Source organism: Miniopterus schreibersii (assembly GCF_964146895.1).
Source record: "Miniopterus schreibersii genome assembly, chromosome: 1".
NCBI lineage: Eukaryota > Metazoa > Chordata > Mammalia > Chiroptera > Miniopteridae > Miniopterus > Miniopterus schreibersii.
Window position 1 is genome coordinate 79,692,332 of NC_138101.1, and position 18,449 is coordinate 79,710,780.

Consider the following 18,449-nt stretch of genomic DNA (forward strand, 5'->3'; position numbering starts at 1 on the left):
TTCCCATGAGCTTTACCTTTGCAGTCTTATTTCTGCAGCTGAATGTGTTTGACCCTTCAAATTGGCTCATTGATGACTCTGATCTTCCACTTCCATCTTGGACCTTTACAACTTTCCCAGCTATTCCTATAATTGTGTAAGGTAAAGTTCTATAATAAATGTATTCTGTAACTGATAGTGGCTTTGCTTCCCAATTTGAATCCTGACTTAATACACTTTCCTGTGGATAACTTTCTGTATCACTTTTATTGACTACATGGTATTCCAATATGTGCATATTTTTATTAGGTATCATTCGCCATTTAGATTGTTTCTAGTTTAAAAAAATAATAATTTATTTATTTTAAAATTAATTTTTAGGTCTTTAATTAAAGAAGAGACTGTGTCACAACTCCTTCCTATCCACCAAAAAAACTGTGACACAGCCCTGGCCAGGTAGCTCAGTTCGTTAGAGCATTGTCCCAATACTCAAAGTTTGCAGGTTCGATTCCCAGTCAGGACACATATAAGAAATTAATCAAGCCCGACTGGGCATGGCTCAGTGGTTGAGCGTCGACCTAGGATCCAGGGGATGGCGGTTTAATTTCTGGTCAGGGCACATGCCTGGGTTGTGGGCTCCATCCCCAGTGGAGGGGGCATGCAGGGGGCGACCAATCAATGATGACTCTCTCATCATTGATGCTTCAACTCCCTCCCTCTTCCTCTCCCTTCCTCTTTCTGAAAACAAAGATATATTAAAAAAAAAGAAAAAAAGAAATTAACCAGTGAATGCATAAATAAGTGGAATGATGTTTCTCTTCCCCCCTTTCCTCTTTCTCTCTCAAATCAATGAAAAACAAACAAAACTGACACCGGCAGCAGAGACTTCCCCTAGATATTGCCTGGAATGAAAGGGCTCATAGGCTTAAAGTGGGAGGTGGTAGGGAGGAGCAGTGCTGAAGCTCACAATGACTAGGTTTCAGCCTGAATTGCTATGGGGGAAAAATATTCTTTTGCTGGATATTTGCCATAACCTGGTGGGGTTTCTTTTTATTTAGTTTTCACTTTTATTGGAATGGGAATTGTATTGAAGAAAATTAGGTCCTTTCGGTGTTAACTAGGCCAGGTATTGAGTGTATGTATACCCTAATCCCCATGACTCCATGTTTAATAGGTTTGTCAATAGTGAACCAGCATTTTGGCTGTATACTTTTCCCTCCTAATTCTCTCATCCCTCACCACAAAATGATTATGGATTCCCCCTGGTTGGGGTGAGTGTGGGAGGTAACCAATTGATGTGTCTCTCTCATATCAATGTCTCTCTCTCCCCATCCCTTTTGCTCTCTAAAAACCAATGGAAAACTTATCTAAGGTATTTCCTGTTTAGTTCTTGTCTACATTGTTTATTTTGACTTTAGTTCCTCTAGATAGTTAACATTTTTCTTGTAGAGCTGAATATGTTTATTTCCATTATAAGCAAACATCAGTGGCATAAGGGGAGTGGGAAATGGGTTTCATATCATGTGCCACCTCCTAAAGTGATTAGTTAAGTGTATTTAGACTGCTATAATTGATTAACAATGTCTGTTTTAGCTGCTTGGAGAAATTCTGGCTACTTCTAGTTTATAATACATTTTATATATTCTTGGACCATGCAAAGGCTGCTTGGTAGTTACACAGTAAAATCATGAAAGAGTGAGGGGAGATCAACTATTGGATAGTAAACTTACAAACCTGAAATAAGTGACAACAGCTATCCCTGTGCAGATTAACTTTTAAATTGATGATCAGTACAGGATATTAACTGTGACTAGAACCTATGCTCTCCAGTAAGGTAGTCACAATCCACATATGGCTATTGAGCATTTTAAAATATGGCTAGTTTGAGAATATGAATTTAAATTTTATTTAACTTTAATTATTTTACATTTAAATTAGAAATGGAAGCAGTGTAAGATATTATTTTCTGTTAAATATAACTTTATTGTTTTGGTAGGGCTACATTTTGTATTAACTATTGCATAAGACATGCATGGGAGGTTTTTATTTCTATGCCTGGAAGTAGCACCCATTTCTGCTATCATCTGATTGACAGTACTTAGTTATATGAACAAGCAATTAAGGAAGCTGGGAAATAAAGTGTAATTTTGTGTCCTGGAGAAAGGGAGAATACATTTTAGTACAAAGTTAACAGTCTCTCCTCTTCTCATGAAAGAAAAAAAAAGTGTGCAATGTGCATCCAGTACACTGAAAACAAGGAAACGGGTGAAATTCTAGAATACAGTGGATAACTGAAAATAAGCAAGTCTCACTCAAGATTAAATCTGTCTAGTTTGGCAAACAAACTAAGAATAGATGGTACTTCCTTAGCTTCATAACAGGCATGTGCAGAAAAACCTACATTTGATGTTGTAATGATAAAAGGTTGAATGTATTCCTTCTAATGTTAGGAACAACTACTTCTATTTAACATTGAACTAGAGTTTCTAGCCAGTGCAATAGAGCAAGAAAAAGAAACAAGATATTCAGTTTGGAAAGGAAGAAGTAAAACTGTCCATTCACATACAGTACCTAACTTAAAGACTTACAAAAGCTGTAGTAATCAATACAGTGTAGTACTATATGACGCTGGAGAGATATATCATTGGAACCCAGAAGAGTCCAGAAATAGACTCACAACTATACAGTCAATTGACTTTTGAGTAAAGAGCCAAGATAGTTCATTGAAGAAAAGGTAATAATCTCTTCAACAAATGATAGTGGAACAATTGGATATCTATATGCAAGGAAAGAATTTTGACCATTATCCTAACTCACACCTTATGCAATAAATTAATATGAAATACATCATAAATGTAAGTGCAGGAGCAAAAATTATAAAACTTCTAGGAGAAAACATGAGAGAGAAAAATTTTAGCTATCTTAATTGAGTTTGGAAAAAATTTTAAAAATAGGACACAAATTATAAAATAGAAAAGAAAATTGATAAATTAGACTTCATCAACAGAAAAACATTTTTTTTCCAAAAGACTATAAATTCATGTAAAGACAAACTACAAACTGAGAAAGATTTGCATAAGGAACTCAAGAAGAAGGCAAACAAATTAGTTAAAAAATGGACAAAAGATTTGAAAATACACTTTATCAAAGAAGAATTGGATTGTACAAAAGCTTTTGAAAGGATGCTCAACATCATGATTTGATGGGGAAATGCAAATGAAAACCACAATGAGATATCACTATGTATATACTAGAATGGTTAAAATAAAAAAGACTGACCATACTAAGTGTTGCCAAGGATGTGGAGAAACTAGAATTTGCATACATTGCTGGTGTGAATGCCAAATGGTACCACTACTTTGGAAAATGGTTTGGCAGTTTCTTACAATGTTAAACATGTATAGTACTTAACTTACCATGGACATAGCAGTTCTACTCCTAGATATTTACCTAGGTATTGCCCAAGAGAAATGAAAACATGTCCACACAAAGACTTGGACTCAAATATTCATAGCAGCTTTATTCGTAGTAGTTCCAAACTGGAAGCAGCTCACATGTTTATCAGCTGATGAGTGGATAAGCAAATTGTGGTAAACACATATATTGGAATATTACTTAGCAATAACAAGGATGGATTTCGAGGGCAATATGCTAAGTGAAAGAAGCCAGGCACAGAGCACTATATACTTTTGATTTCATTTATATTAAACTCTAGAAAAGGCAAAATTAAATCAGTGCAGAAAGTAAATCCGTGGTTTTCCAGGGTCCAGAGAATGGGGAGGGAGTTGACTATAAAGGACTTGAGGGAAAAGGTCTTTATCATGCTTATGCTGGTGGTTACACTACTGTATATATTTGTTAAAACACATTGAATTGCATACTTAAATTATCTTTTTAATTATTAAATGTATATATATATTTAAATATATCTCCTACTTCAGCCCTAGCCAGTTTGGCTCAGTGGTTAAAGCATTGGCCCACAGACTGAAGGGTCTCAGGTTTGATTCTGGCCAAGGGCACGTATTTCAGTTGCAGGCTTGGTCCCTGGCCCCAGCTCAGTTGGAGTGAGTGAGGGAGGCAACCAGTCAATGTGTTTCTTTCACATCAGTGTTTCTTTCTTTATCCCTCCCTCCCCCTTCCACTCTCTGAAAAGCAATGGAAAAAATGTCCTTGGGTGAGGATTAAAAAATATATATATATATACCTCCTACTTCAGTAATTCATATGGGCAAAATAATTTTCTTCCAGGTAATTGATACTTCATACCTTTGTTTAGTACCTTTAAATAATAAACATATAGGCACTTACTATAGAAATGATTTTATGTGCAAATAGTATGTGGACATTCTACCCATAAATTTGATTTTCCAAAAACAATTAGCTTTTTAAAAGAAAAGCACACCACAGATTTTAAAAGGCTTTGGATTCCTCTGCTTCTAAATCATTGTCAAGCTGGAAAAATAAAGCTTGTTCTACTAGGATTCTCAAGTTAAAATTTTCTCCAAAGTGGAAGTTACAGAGCAGAGTTTCAGAAACAGACTATTCAGCTCTCACCCCAGTATCCACAACTGCCAGGTCAAAATAGTCAAACCAGGTCAAAATAGTTAAAGAGAATTGGGCTTCAATATATGAGGCCATTGTGTTGTTCTAAGATGTTAATAAACCAAAACATGAAATACTGAAATCAGAACAAAAGATATGAGTACTTGAGGCTAATTATCATGCAGATTGTTAGTTCCTTGTTGTATCCCTTTTTTATATAATGTTAATAAAGTGAATATTTTTACTGCAAAGAAAATTTCATATATCACTAGTCCTAGATTTTTGTCATTAGTTACTACATAAATGCTGCCTAGTGCCATTATCCAAGTGGCATAATCATTTTATGTCCAAAATTCACTTTTGTATTTACAGAATTTTCATGATTTACATACATTTGTCAGTGAAGGTTTAACATTGAGATACAATCTGGCATCCATAATATCTGATGTTTTGCAGATAGCAATATAGGGCATGTATTTTTAATCACCTTTCCATTTGACTCATCTTATGTAAAAATAAGTCAATAATTTAGACATTCTAAGTCTCTAAAGGAGATTTTCCATTGTCTTCGTAGAAATGGTTAGACAGTAAGATTGTCAGAGACAACTTCCACGTCCTCTTGTAATTTCTGTACCATTTTATCTTCCAGCTGCTTTCCTTTGCTATGCAAAAGGGGTCTGGGTGAGCTAAATGTTTTGCTTGACTTCTTTGATGTCCTGAACTTTCTGTAGTTCTTTATTTTTCTCCAACGTGTTCATTATAAATTTAGTTTGTTTCTGTTTGATCTCTTTGACACTCTTTATCGCATCAGTCGCATCTATTGTTTCATTCCACAGCCCTCCTGGTATTTGACAGGTTCATTCCTACATTTTGCAAATTCAAATGCATTATCCACTGTAAGCTCTTTACCAGCTGCTTCTTGGAATGATTTAGTCCACCTGACCTTTTGAGTATTGTGCTTCTTTGTAAAGTTTTTATGACACTTGGATTTACAAAACCTGAACACCTTGCAGTTGTTGCAGACAAACATCATGCTGTGGCTGGGATATATGGGCTCTGAACAGAAAATAACACTTCTTGATACCCATATTGAACTTGGGTGGATACCCATCACCCAAACATTGAGCTTGAAAGGAAGCCATACTTAAATTTTTTGTATTGTGTGCATTTCATACTTTAATAAAGCTGCCCCCTCCCTTCTCCAAATGAGATGATTCCCAGTATCCTCCAAAACTGGCCAGTGACTATTTGTTTGTTTTTAAATTTTTTAATACTGTTACAAACCCTTAGACAGAAATATCTTATGTATAATTCCATTATAGTTATCCTCGTTGATGTTTACATTATCCCACTTTTGGCCTGTAGCAGCTTATTCCAGTTGATTCCCGAGTCCTTTTGATATGACCCTAGAGTAGTCCTTGGTCCTTCCACATTCTTTGTGATATACATGTTCCAAGTGCGTCTTGTACATTTCTTGTCCTAGACCTCTAGCCATCTGGGATTCTGGTTCCTTGCTTTGGAGAGTGGTATGAAAGATCACAATTTCAATAATAAATGGTGTTGCATGGCTGCTAGACATTGTTTTTAGGCCTTTTTTCCTCTCCTCCCCTCCAGCTTTACTAAGGTATAGTTGACCAATAAAATCGTAAGATATTTAAAGTCTACATAATGATAATTTGGTATAGGCATACATTGTGAAAGGATTTCTCCCATATAGTTAGTTAATACATTACCTCACATATGTATCTTTTTTTGGTGAGAACATTTCTGTTCTCTTAGCAAATTTCAATTCTATAATACAGTGTTATCAACTATAGTTACCATGTTTTATACATTTAGGCCTTTTCATTGGACAGAGCTAGGATATCGATATATGATAAATGATAAAATACAAATTGGTTTCAAACTGATGTTTTCAGTTTAAATCCAGAACTTCATGTTTTTTTCTTAACTTTGTCTTACATCAGAATTTCTCTTGAACCATGCCAAAAAACTCAGTTCTCAGTGACAAACATAATTAATGACTTCCTTTATCCCACACTACCCAAACAGTCTCAGGATAATAATTCCAAAACTACCATCAGCAATAAAGTGATTGAAAACAGTTTGTTATTTTCTCATTCAATTATTTTTATCCTAATCCATTAAGTATACAGTCAGCCTTGGCCGGTGTTGCTCAGTGGCTAGAGTGTTGCCCTGCACACTGAAAGGTCTTGGGCTTGATTCCCAGTCAAAGGCATGTACCTGGGTTGCAGGTTCTATCCCTGGCCCCGGTTGTGGACTGCAGGAGGCAACCAATTGATGTGTCTCTCTCACATCAATGTCTCTCCCCCCCTTCTACTCTCTCTAAATCAGTGGAAAAAATGTCCTACGATGAGGATTAACAAACAAAAGTGTTAATGGTTTATTCTTCCTTAAAAAATATAGCATATATTTTTCTATCTTTCCCCCTTTCTAGTTAAATAGTAGTGTTCTATAAACATTTTTTGTCGTCTTATTTTTTTTTCACCTTAGCGCAATATTCTGGAGATCGTGGTATAGTGGTAATAATGATATTTCTCACCATTACTTATTATAGTAGTCCCCATGGGGAATACTCTTCAAGACCCCGAGGGGGATATCTGAAACAGGATAGTACCAAGCCCTATATATACTGTATTTTTTCCTATACTACATTAACATCTATGATAAAGTTTAATCTATAAAATAGTTATAGTAAGATATTAACAACAATAACAGATAATAGAACAATTTTTACTATAATAAAAGTTGTGTTAACATGGTCTCTGTTCATGTCTTCCTCCCCAAATTTAATGCCTTTTTCATTTTAACTAGGCACTTATGTACGGTGGCTATAAATTTTGCAGTTTGAGGTGCTATAGTAAAACTAACATGAATTTCATTTTCCTTCACAATTTCACGGATAGAAATTTCATTTTTACCATAGATCTTAGCAGCCTCAGCATACAATTTGTTATTAAGTCAAGAACTTTTACCTTCTCACATAAAGGAAGAACTTTAAGGCTTTTTGGCATATCTGAATTGCTAGCATTACTCTTGCTCTTTGGAGCCATTAAGTAACATAAGGATTACTTGAACACAAGCACTGTTTGTGAACTGTTAGATCTCTGTTCCAATTTTTTTCCTATCAATTCTTGGTCTCTCTTCATTTTTAGATTATATATATTAATGATATTTAATCCTTTGTGATATAAGTTGCTGCCCCCTCACCCCTTCTCCACACACACAGTTTATTACTTGTTTTTGAACTTCACCCTGAGCTTTGCTTTGAACTTAGGTCTGAGCTTTATTTTAAACTTTGCTCACCACCTTACTCTGAGGTATAGGAGTTTGGGAAGAATGGGTGGGTAGAGGATTGGGTCATAAGATTCATAGTAGTTTTTGTGGAGATCAGAGGCTTGATCATAATGGATTACAAGGAGGTTGGATTTCCAGTGGTGATTAATGTAAACAGAAATATAAGGTGGAATTGATTTAGTTCATATTGTTAGTGAGTGTTGTGATTTTTTTCTTAACATTTGTTAAGTAGAACCTCGGTATGCTGTCAGATGGTGAGCGAAGATTCAGCAAAAGACTGAAGGGAAAGTGAAATAGAGAAGTTTATTACTCACAGGTACTGTAGGAGGTGCACAGTATGCCTTGAGGATACACCTGGGGAAGTCAATGCAGGGTGTGCACAGAGAGTGAACAACAGGACCTGGGGCAAATGCCTTTATTAGGGTCTATGGGTGGAGTGCTTTGGGGTTCCTGGGCTAAGGCTGGATTCGTCAATTCAAACCAAAAAGAGTGGGTTTTTGATAATTTCTAATGGCAATGGGGTCCTATCTAAGGGGAACAAAAGGGGAAGGAGCTAGGCAGCAGGAGAAACTTTATCATAAGGGGCCTTGGGGGGGAGTCATATCAGGAATACATATTTACTTGTGACTCTTGATGGCTGTTGTCTAGGGCATGTGCTTGCTGGAGGAGCTAGTGTCATTTCAAGAGCCCTGCAGGCCAATTAGCCACACAACACACAAAATGGATGCCAAGGCAGCAATATTGTGGAATAGTTTAGCTGAACTCTCAATGGGGTGGGAGCTTGGGCTTACATAAGGTTCTAAAATGTAATACGATGAGTTGGTGGTTCAGGGGCTTTAAGCAACTTAGTACCACCTGTTACAGTGTGCTTCTGATGTCAATCATGTGGTGACTCTTTTAGTGAACCTCAGTGGATGGGCTGGTCAGGATGGGATGGAGGCCGCTCAGGAGGGAGTAGTTCACATCTGGCTGATAGGGATTTCTGCCATGGCTTTACAAGTATCCTGAGACTATCATCAGATTGGTCCAATAAGTTTATTGATTCAATTGGGTTTTGCTACTAAAAATAACTGTAACTCTGTCTTTCTATAGAATATATGTTTAATGAATGTTAACATAAATATTGGTTTTGTTCTTATTTCAGGCTACAGACAAGAGAAAAGCTTTAGAAGAGACCAAAGCCTACACAACCCAATCCCTAGCTAGTGTTGCTTATCAAATAAATGCATTGGCCAACAATGTACTCCAATTGCTGGACATCCAAGCCTCTCAGCTTCGGAGAATGGAGTCTTCCATCAATCATATCTCACAGGTAACAGCTTGTAAACAGCTTTAAATCCACATTTAAGCAGCCAGCAGCAAAGGAGTAGATAGCCTGGATATATGGATTCCTTACTCATCGTCTTGATGAATATAGTTATTACCACTTTCAGCTTAGGCTTTGAGTTCAGTAAACCAACTCCTCTTTTTTTTAAAGTTTGTTTTCCTTTTGTGGTAAAATATACACAACATAAAATTTATTATTTTAACCATTTTTAAGTGTATAATTCATTGGAATTAAGTATATTGACGTTACTGCGCAACCAACACCACTTACTGTATTTTTTTATAAGATCTTTCTTGAAGTAAAATAAATTGCACACAATTAAAGCATACAGTTTTATAAAATTTGATACATACATTATCCATGAGACCATCAATACATTCAAGATAATGAACATCCCCAAATTTCCTCACACTCCTTTGTTATCCCTCTTTTTCATTCCCTGACCTCAGACTTTCTATCACTATGGATTAGTTTACATTTCCTGAAATTTTATATAAATGAAATCGTATGCTACTGTATACTATTTGTTTTTCTGGCTACTTCCCATCAGCGTAATTATTTTGAGATTCATTCATGTTGTATGTAAAAATAGTTCATTCCTTTTTATTGCTGAGTACTGTTCCATCATTCCATATTTTATCCATTCATATGTTGATGGACATCTGGATTGTTCTCAGGTTTTGCCTATTATAAATAAAACCGTGCACATTTGTGTACAAGTCTTTATATAGTCATGTGTTTTTATTTCTCCTGGGTAAATTAACTTCCTTTGAGTGGAATGGCTAAGTCACATGGTAGATGTCTGTTTAACATTTTAACCAAATTTATAGCCAAATTGTTTTCCCAAATGATTATACCATTTTACCTTCCCATCAACACTAATGAGAGTTCTAGTTGCTTCACATGCTCACCAGTGCTTGCTGTGGTCAGTTTTTAAAATTTTAGCCATTCTAACAGGTGTGTAGTAGTGTCTTAATGTGGTTTTCATCTTCCTTTCCCTAGTGATTAATGATGTTGAACATCTTTTCATGTGGTTTCGTTAGATTTCAGTGTTCAAGCCTTGCATATCTTTGTCAGATTTATTCCAAAGTATATCGTATTTTTGATGCTATTGGGTATTTTTTTAAATCTCAGCTTGATTATTTCTTGTTTATATGTACAGAAATACAGTTGATACTGATATACTTTGTGTGCTTATCAAAGTCACTTAATAGTTATAGTAGCTATTGTATAGATTCCATTGGATTTTCTTCATAGATTGTCATGTTTATAAATAAAACCAGTTTTGCTTCTTTCCATTTCTATTTTTCTCATTTTTTTCTTTTTATTTATTTTTGCCTTACTGCATTAGTTTGAAACTTCAAGACTGTTGAATAGGAGTAGTGAAAGTGGACATTGTTATCTTGTTCCTATTTTAGTGGAAAGCATTCAGTCATTTACTGTAACTATGGTTATAGTCTATAGGTTTTTCAGAAATATGCTGTATGAGGAAGTTGTTTTCCAGTGCTAGTTTGCTGAGAGTTCTTACCAGAAATGGATAATGGATTTTGTCAAATACTTTTTCTTTGCCTGTTGAAATGATCATGTATATATTTTTTGGTTTGTTAATACGGTGAATTACATTTTTTCTTTTAAATGTTAAACTGGCCTTGCTTTCCTGGGATAAACTACTTGAACGTGATATATTATCTATTTCATAGATTGTTAGACTTATTTTGCTAAAATTTTGTTAAGAACTTTTGCTTCTGTGCTGTTCAGATTTATTGGTCTGTAGTTTTCTTGTAATGTCTGGTTTCGGTGTTGTGTAAATCTGGTCTTACCAAATATATTGGACAATATTCCATCTTCAGTTTTATGGAAAAATATGTGTAGAATTGATATTCATTCTTTAAATGTTTGGCAGAATTCAGCAGTGAAGCCATCTGGAACTGGAGTTTTCTTGGTAGGGAGGTTTTGAACTATATATTTAATTACTTTCATAGATATAGGGCTATTCTGGTTTATCTGTTTCATATTGAGTAAGCTCTGTGTTTTTCCAAGATTATTTGGCCATTTCCCCTAAGTTGTCATATTTATTTGTATAAAACTGTTAATAACATTCTCTTGCCCTTTTAAAAACTGTAGAAGCTGTAGTGATGTCACATTACTAATTTTTGATCTTGGTAATTGGTGTCTTTTTTTTTAACTAACTAGTATGGTTTGTTTGTCAGTTGTATTGGTTTTCTAAAAAAAATCTCAGCTTTTGGCTTCATTAATTTTCGATGTTGTTTTCCTGCTATTTTTTGATTTTTATTCTGATCTTATTTCTTTTCCTTTCCTTACCTTGGTATTAATTTACTCTTATTTTATACTACCTTAAAGTAAAAACTGAAGTCATTGAGAGCCTTTGTCTTTTCTAATGAAGGTGCTTTAGGCCTGTAAATTTCCCTCAAAGGAGTATATTGTCTCTAACTCATAAATTTAGATAAGTTGTGTTTTCATTTTTATCTCAAAGTAATTTCTAATTTCACCTTTTGATTTCTTCTCTGACCCAGGGGTTATCTGAAAATGAGTTATTAAGTTTCCAACTATTTCAAGATTTTTGAAGGATCTTTTTGTTGTTGATTTCTAATTAAATCCACAGTAGTCAGAAAATATTCTTTATATGATTTCAGTCTCTTCAAATGTGTTAAGAATTGTTTTATTACTCAGGATATATTCTATCTTGGTAAATGTTTTGTGTGCACTTGGGAAGAATATGTATTTTGTTGCAGTTGTGTGGAATGTTCTATAAGTCTCATTACGTCAAGTTGGTTGATAATATTGTTCAATTCTTCTGCATCCTTACTAATTTTCTATCTTCGTGTTTTATTAATTATTAAGGAAGGTATGTTGAAATCTCCAAATATAATTTTAGATTCTGTTTCTTTGTGAATGTTTATCATTTTTTGTTTTATGTATTTTGAAACTGTGTTGTTAAGTGCATAAATGCTTAGGTTTGTAATGTCCCATTGATAAATAATTGACTCCTTTATCATTATAAAGACTTATATCATGGGTAAACCTAGGCTTGACTAACTAGGCAAACCTTGTTAGTACAGGCACTAGGGAGATAAGAGTAAGTTTCTCTAATGGAAGTGCTAATTGAATCAGTGCCCTGGGTTCTCTTTCTTCTTTTTATTTTTTTAGTGCTCTGGGTTCTTAAATTTTTTGTTTTCAGACTCCCTTAACATCTTAAATTATTGAGGATCCAAAAGAGATTTGATTTACTTGAGGAGATCTTCTAATACTTAGCATAGCAGAAATTAAAACTGATAATTAAAAAAATTATGTTAACTCAAGTAAAATAAACGTATTACCTGTTAATACAAATAATATTTTAATGAAAAACAACTGCTATCCAAAACAAAAAAATTGTGAAGAGTGGCACTGTTTTTACTTTTCTGCAAATCCTTTAAATATTTCATTTAATGAAAGATAGGTTCTTATATTTGGTGTTTTTTTGTTTGTTTGTTAATCCTCACCCAAGGATATTTTTTCCATTGTTTATTTTAGAGAGAGTGGAAGGGGCGGGGAGAGAAACATTGATGTGAGAGAGACACATCAATTGGTTGCCTTCCACACATGCCCCCCGACCAGGGCGAGGGATTGTGCCTGGAACTGAGGTGTGTGCCCTTGACGGGAATCGAAACCATGACCCTTCAGTCCGTGGTCCAATGCTCTAACCACTGAGCTAAACCAGCTAGGGCACTTATATTTGTTTTTGCATTCGATCTGTTGTGATTTGTTGTTTTGGTTGAAGTAAAGGAAGAAGGTCTGGCTTACACAGATATATAGTTAGAAAAGGCAGGATTTTGGAGACCCCCAGGGGTCTTTGTACCACACTTGGGAGAACCCATTACATTATGGGATTGTTACAATTTAGTCTCAATATGTATTGCCAACATCCTATACTGGCCATCATGCTGTCATTTATAAAAATCTCCCAGATTTGTAATATGTTTCCACCTATAGTTTTTTCTGGTTCTTTGGTATACAATTCTTTGTCCATCTTTATTGACTTCAGTGATACCTTTATCTATAATATCAAGGGACTACTGCTAATTCCTAAAGACCTGTCGATATTTATTTTAGGCTTTCTCAGTCAGTTTCTTAAAGATGTTTCATGATAAGATTAAGTATGCTAGTCTTCTTTGACACTTGTTATGGGCTGTTATGTTTTCCCAGAATTCATATGTTGAAGTACTAGGCACCAGTACCTCAGAATGTTACTGTATTTGGAATAGGGTCTTTAAAGAGGTAATTAAGTTAGAATGAGATCTCTAGGTGGACCCTAATCCAGTATGATTGGTGTCCTTATAATAACAAAAGATTATAATATAGACACACACAAAAAGACGATCATGTGAAACAGAGAAGAGGGCCTTTTAGAAGCCCAGGAGAGAGTCTGTTAGAAGAAAGCATCCCTGCTGAGATACTGACCTTGGACTTCTAGCTTCCAGAATCATGAGAAATTTTTCATTTTTTTTAAGCCATCCTGTCTGTAGTACTTTGTTATGGCAGCCTGTTGTGATGTTCTTGGTTAGGAATGCCTGAGGCACTCACCAGGCTCACATGGCAAGCCCCACAGTGAGCCCCACATACATTCATACCGAGCCCCACAACATTCCTCTCATCACCACTGGGCCAGTGTTATGGCTGGACCAGACCCTGTGGTTCTTATTATGATTCAGGGCCACCTCTGCAAAACCATCAGGGAACTTTGAAGAATCAAGATTTGTTATTCACAGGTCTTGGAGAGTACGTGGCATGCCTGAGGGCCACACAGTGAGGTCTGGGGTGAAGAGAGAGGGAGGGAGGATGGATCTGATGCTCTGCCTTTATTAGAATCTGAGGGTAGGATGCAAAGGGTTTTGTAGATTCACTCTTTATTTGGTGAATTTAAAGCATAAGAGTGGAAATTACAGCATAGGAAAGGAAAAGTGGGGTCACTCAAGGGATCAGTTTTCTAGGTTACCCAGGGTTTTCTAAAAGAGAAACTTCATGGGTATGGGCAGCCTGCTTCCTTATTTAGTTGTTTTGCTAATAGCTATGTTATGGGTGGCCTGCTTCCTTATTTAGTTGTTTTGCTAGTAGCAATGTAATACAATTGGCAATATGTTTATTTGAAATGGATGCTTTGGCAATCAAAAGCTTAATGTCATGCGCTTATACTGTGGAGCCTTAGCAAACTAATCTAGCATTGTTATTCCATCTTTAAGACTGTCACTTTTATACTTTTTCTTAGCTGCTATGGATATAAGCTTTTCATAAGAACCTGAAATAATGGCAGAAAGAAAGATATAATGCAGATTATTGAGTGTTAATCAAAATGAGAAAGCATGGTATGTTGAGTTAGTACCCAATGGCTAGGAGCATTTTGTAGCATTCACTTGATTGGCTGATTTATCATGAGAAAAATATATTTACCTTCCCTATTCAGTATTCTAATGGATTTATTTGCACATCTAATATTTCTAAGATGAACCATACGGTGCTAGGCTGAGTAATGGCCTACAAAGATATCCAGTTCCTAAACCCTGATATCCAGTTCCTAATCCCTGGAAATGCAAATGTTGCTTTATAATACTAAATGGAAAAAGGGACTTTGAAAATGTAAATTATAGATCTTGAGATGGGGAGATTTATCCTGGATTATCCACGTGTGCTGCAAATGTAATCACAGATGTCCTTGTAAGAGGCAGGCAAAGAGGATTTGACATAGAAGAGCAGAGGACAAAATGACAGTGAGAACAGAGATTAGAATGATGTGGTGACAAGCCAAGGAATACCAGTAGCCACCAGAAGCTGGAAGAGTGAGCTGAAGAAGTAGACTCTCCCTTGTAACCTTCCAAGGAAGTGTGGCCCTTTTGATATATTGATTTAGTCCTGTAAGGCTCAGTTAGGGTTTCTGGCCTCCAGAACTGTAATAGAATACATTTTTGTTGTTTGAGGCCACAAAGTATTTTGTTAACAGCAGCATTAGGAAATTAATACACATGCTATAACAAATCAGTTCTAAATGTTGTATATCTTTCTTTATATTTGTATAAATCTTTGGTACAGATTGGTTCTTGTCATCTTCATAATAGGGATTAAAATTGTATTTTTAAAGGATATTATAAAATTGTACAATATATATATTTTAAAATATATCTTTATTGATTTCAAATAGAGGAAGGGAGAGGGAGAGAGAGAGATAGAAACATCAATGATGAGAGTCGTCATTGATTGGCTGCCTCCTGCACGCCCCCAATTGGGGATCGAGCCTGCAACCGGGTATGCACCCTGACTAGGAATCGAACCACGATCTCCTGGATCCTAGGTTGATGCTCAGCTGCTGAGCCACTCCAAGCCGGGGTATAATATTCTTTTTTATTGAATTTATTGGGGTGACATTGGTTAATAAAATTATTTAGGTTTCAGGTGTACAATTCTATAGTACATCATCTGTATATTGTATTGTGTGTTTGCCACCCCAAACCAAGTCTCCTCCCATCACCATTTATCCCACCTTTACCCTCTTTGTATAACATTTTTTTGTTTTTATAAATATGTTTTTTATTGATTTCAGAGAGAAGAAGAGAGGAGGGGAGAGAGATGGAAACATCAGTGATGAGAGAGCGTCATTGATTGGCTGCCTCCTTCACTCCCCCCTACTGGGGATTGAGTCCTCATCCCAGTCATGTTCCCTGACTGGGAATCGAACCTCCTGGTTCATAGGTCAATGCTCAACCACTGGGCCATGCCAGCTGGGCTTTGTATAACATTCTTAAAATCATGGGGAGAACGTGAAAAGTTCTCTGAGTTTCCTGCCAAAGTCCTATTGTGGAACAGTATTTCTTACCTTCAGCTTTGTTATTTTAAGACTGATATTCCACCTAAATAGTTACTAACTTTCCTCCATTTTTCTTGTAAATGTGAAGGCCCCCAAATCAAATGATTTAGGGCACATTTCTTCACCTCCTTTTGGAGGGAGGACACCTTTGATTAATTCAGATTAGTGAAGCCCTCTTGCTTTAATTATAGTTACTAAAAAGGTAAGTTATAGAGGAATAAACTATAGTAAAGGTGTACTAATATAGAATATAGATTTTTTTTTAATGTAAATACATGCTACAGAGCATATAAATGTTTATTTGGGGGAGTTGAGGGACTAAACCTTGTCTTGGCACCAACCCTTATCTTTTTGTTATCTAAAATAAAATACTTTTACTATATGAATAAATATTTGTGTCAAAATTAGTTACTCTGCCAGGGACTTACAGCACCAGGACTCATAGCACCTAGCACAGTGCCTAATGCTTTCATGTTACCCGAGGGCATGGCTTGGTGGTTGAGTGTCGACCTGGGATCCAGGCGATCGGTGTTCGATTCCTGGTCAGGGCACATGTCTGGGTTGCAGGCTCCATCCCTGGTCGGGGGCGTGCAGGAGGCAGCCGATCAATGACTCTCTCATCATTGATGTTTCTATTTCTCTTCCTCTCCTTTCCTCTCTCTGAAATCAATTAAGATATATTTAAAAATAAATAAAATCTTAAAAAAAAAAGAAATCAATAAAGATATATTAAAAAGAATTTTTGAATTTTAATATGTTTTAAAAATCTAGAAATTTTGAAGTTAGATAAAAGTACTTTAATGTATAATAAAGATTTCTGGTATAGCTTTGGTCCTCTCTCTTTTCCTTCTCTTCCCTTTCCATTATTAAAATATACATATATTAGCTAACATGAGATTTGTATCATAAAAATACCAGCTAACATGATTTGTATCATTGAAATGTGTATGATATATATCTACTTTAAATTCAATTTTTAAAAATGTATTAACCTTGTCTCTAAGACAGGAGACAAGATTGGTATGGTCATGGCATCAGATGACCTACATATTTTATGTTTTCTTGAATAATTAATCTAGTGCAGGGACCAGTAAACTATGATTCGTGTGGGCTAAATCCAGCCCTTCCTCATTTTTGCAAATAAAGTTTTATTGGACCATAGCAGCGTTCCTTTTTTCACATATTGCTATTGCTGCTTTTACCAGTACAGTTAGTTTGTTATGACAGAGACTGTATGGCCTGCAAAGCCTAAAATATTTACTCTCTGGCTCTGTCCAGCATAAGTTTGCCAACCCCTCATAAAGTGTTATACAAACATTTATTTTGAAAAAATTATTAAGCGTTCTTGGGATTTGACACCAAATTCTCCAACTACTTATAGTAAGTGACTTTTTTTAAAATATAATTTTTCTGGAGGTTGATTTGTTGACATTTCTAAAGAAGCCAGAAATTGTGAGGAAGGGGGCTTCTGCAGATTGCATGATGATACAAATTCTATAAGTTTATGGCTTCATTCCTTCTATATATTATTCATCAGGTAGAGGTTAGCTTGTGTAAGAAATGATGGAAGAAGCGCTCCTTAGAGGTTTGGTATTTTGACACCAGCTGGTAGACTGCAGTACTGTTCTGACACTAACCACCTGAACAGAGTTTCTGTCCCTTCTTTCTGTGAAATCAGGGTGCATCACCTGCCCACCCCCTACCTCCTCCCCCCAGCACATCATTGTGTTCATCAACCAGGAAGCTCTGCTGAACTTCCAGAGTTTTTATCAGATGTAGGAATGATTGATCAATTCATTGGCCATGTTATTCAACTCAGTCTAGCCCTGTCAGTTGGTTGTAGCCTCTTCTCAATATGCCAAGATTGCAGGTTCCATCCTTGGTCAGGGTACATACAAGAATCAACCAATGAATGCATCAATAAGTGGAACAAGTTGGTATTTCTTTCTCTCTTCTCTCTAAAATCAATGAATCAAGAATAATAATAATCATAATCATTTCAATCTCTAGCCCTCTAGCAGGTTTTTTCAAAATTGCTTTTCATATGCTGATACTTGACGTGCTGTGTATTTGTATAAGTAGATTTCTCAAATTGATAATTCTATAGAAGGATATTTTAGATAACTGAAATTTCCTTTTTAAAAAAATATTTATTGATTTGAGAGAAATAGAGGAAGGAAGGGGTGGAAAGAGAGAGAGACATTGATTTGTTTTTCTACTTATTTATGCATTCATTGGTTGCTTCTTGTATGTCCCTGACCAGATATCAAACCCACAATCTTGGCATATTAGATGACACTAACCAACTAAGCTACCTGGCCAGGGCCTGAAATTTCCTATTTTACTCATATTAATAGAAATCTTTCTAACATATGTGCTTTGTTTTATATTTACAATTAGGCTATAGGCAGCCCCACTTCTCCCCAC

General features: G+C 35.6%; 1 protein-coding gene and 1 pseudogene across 6 annotated transcripts in view; one reads left to right on the plus strand and one right to left on the minus strand.

Annotated features, from left to right (window-relative positions):
* The window catches only part of ABI1 (abl interactor 1), a 93,569-nt gene that overhangs the window by 27,516 nt on the left and 47,604 nt on the right, over positions 1 to 18,449 (plus strand). For all 5 annotated transcript variants that reach the window (XM_081162970.1, XM_081162972.1, XM_081162971.1 and 2 more), the window contains exon 2: positions 8,984 to 9,151. In XM_081162970.1, coding sequence (XP_081019096.1) covers positions 8,984 to 9,151 — 168 coding nt within the window. The remainder of the gene's footprint in view (positions 1 to 8,983; positions 9,152 to 18,449) is intronic.
* On the minus strand, positions 5,102 to 5,609 carry LOC308562744 (putative ribosome biogenesis protein RLP24 pseudogene; annotated as a pseudogene). The gene has a single exon. The product of its transcript is annotated as a putative ribosome biogenesis protein RLP24 pseudogene (transcript).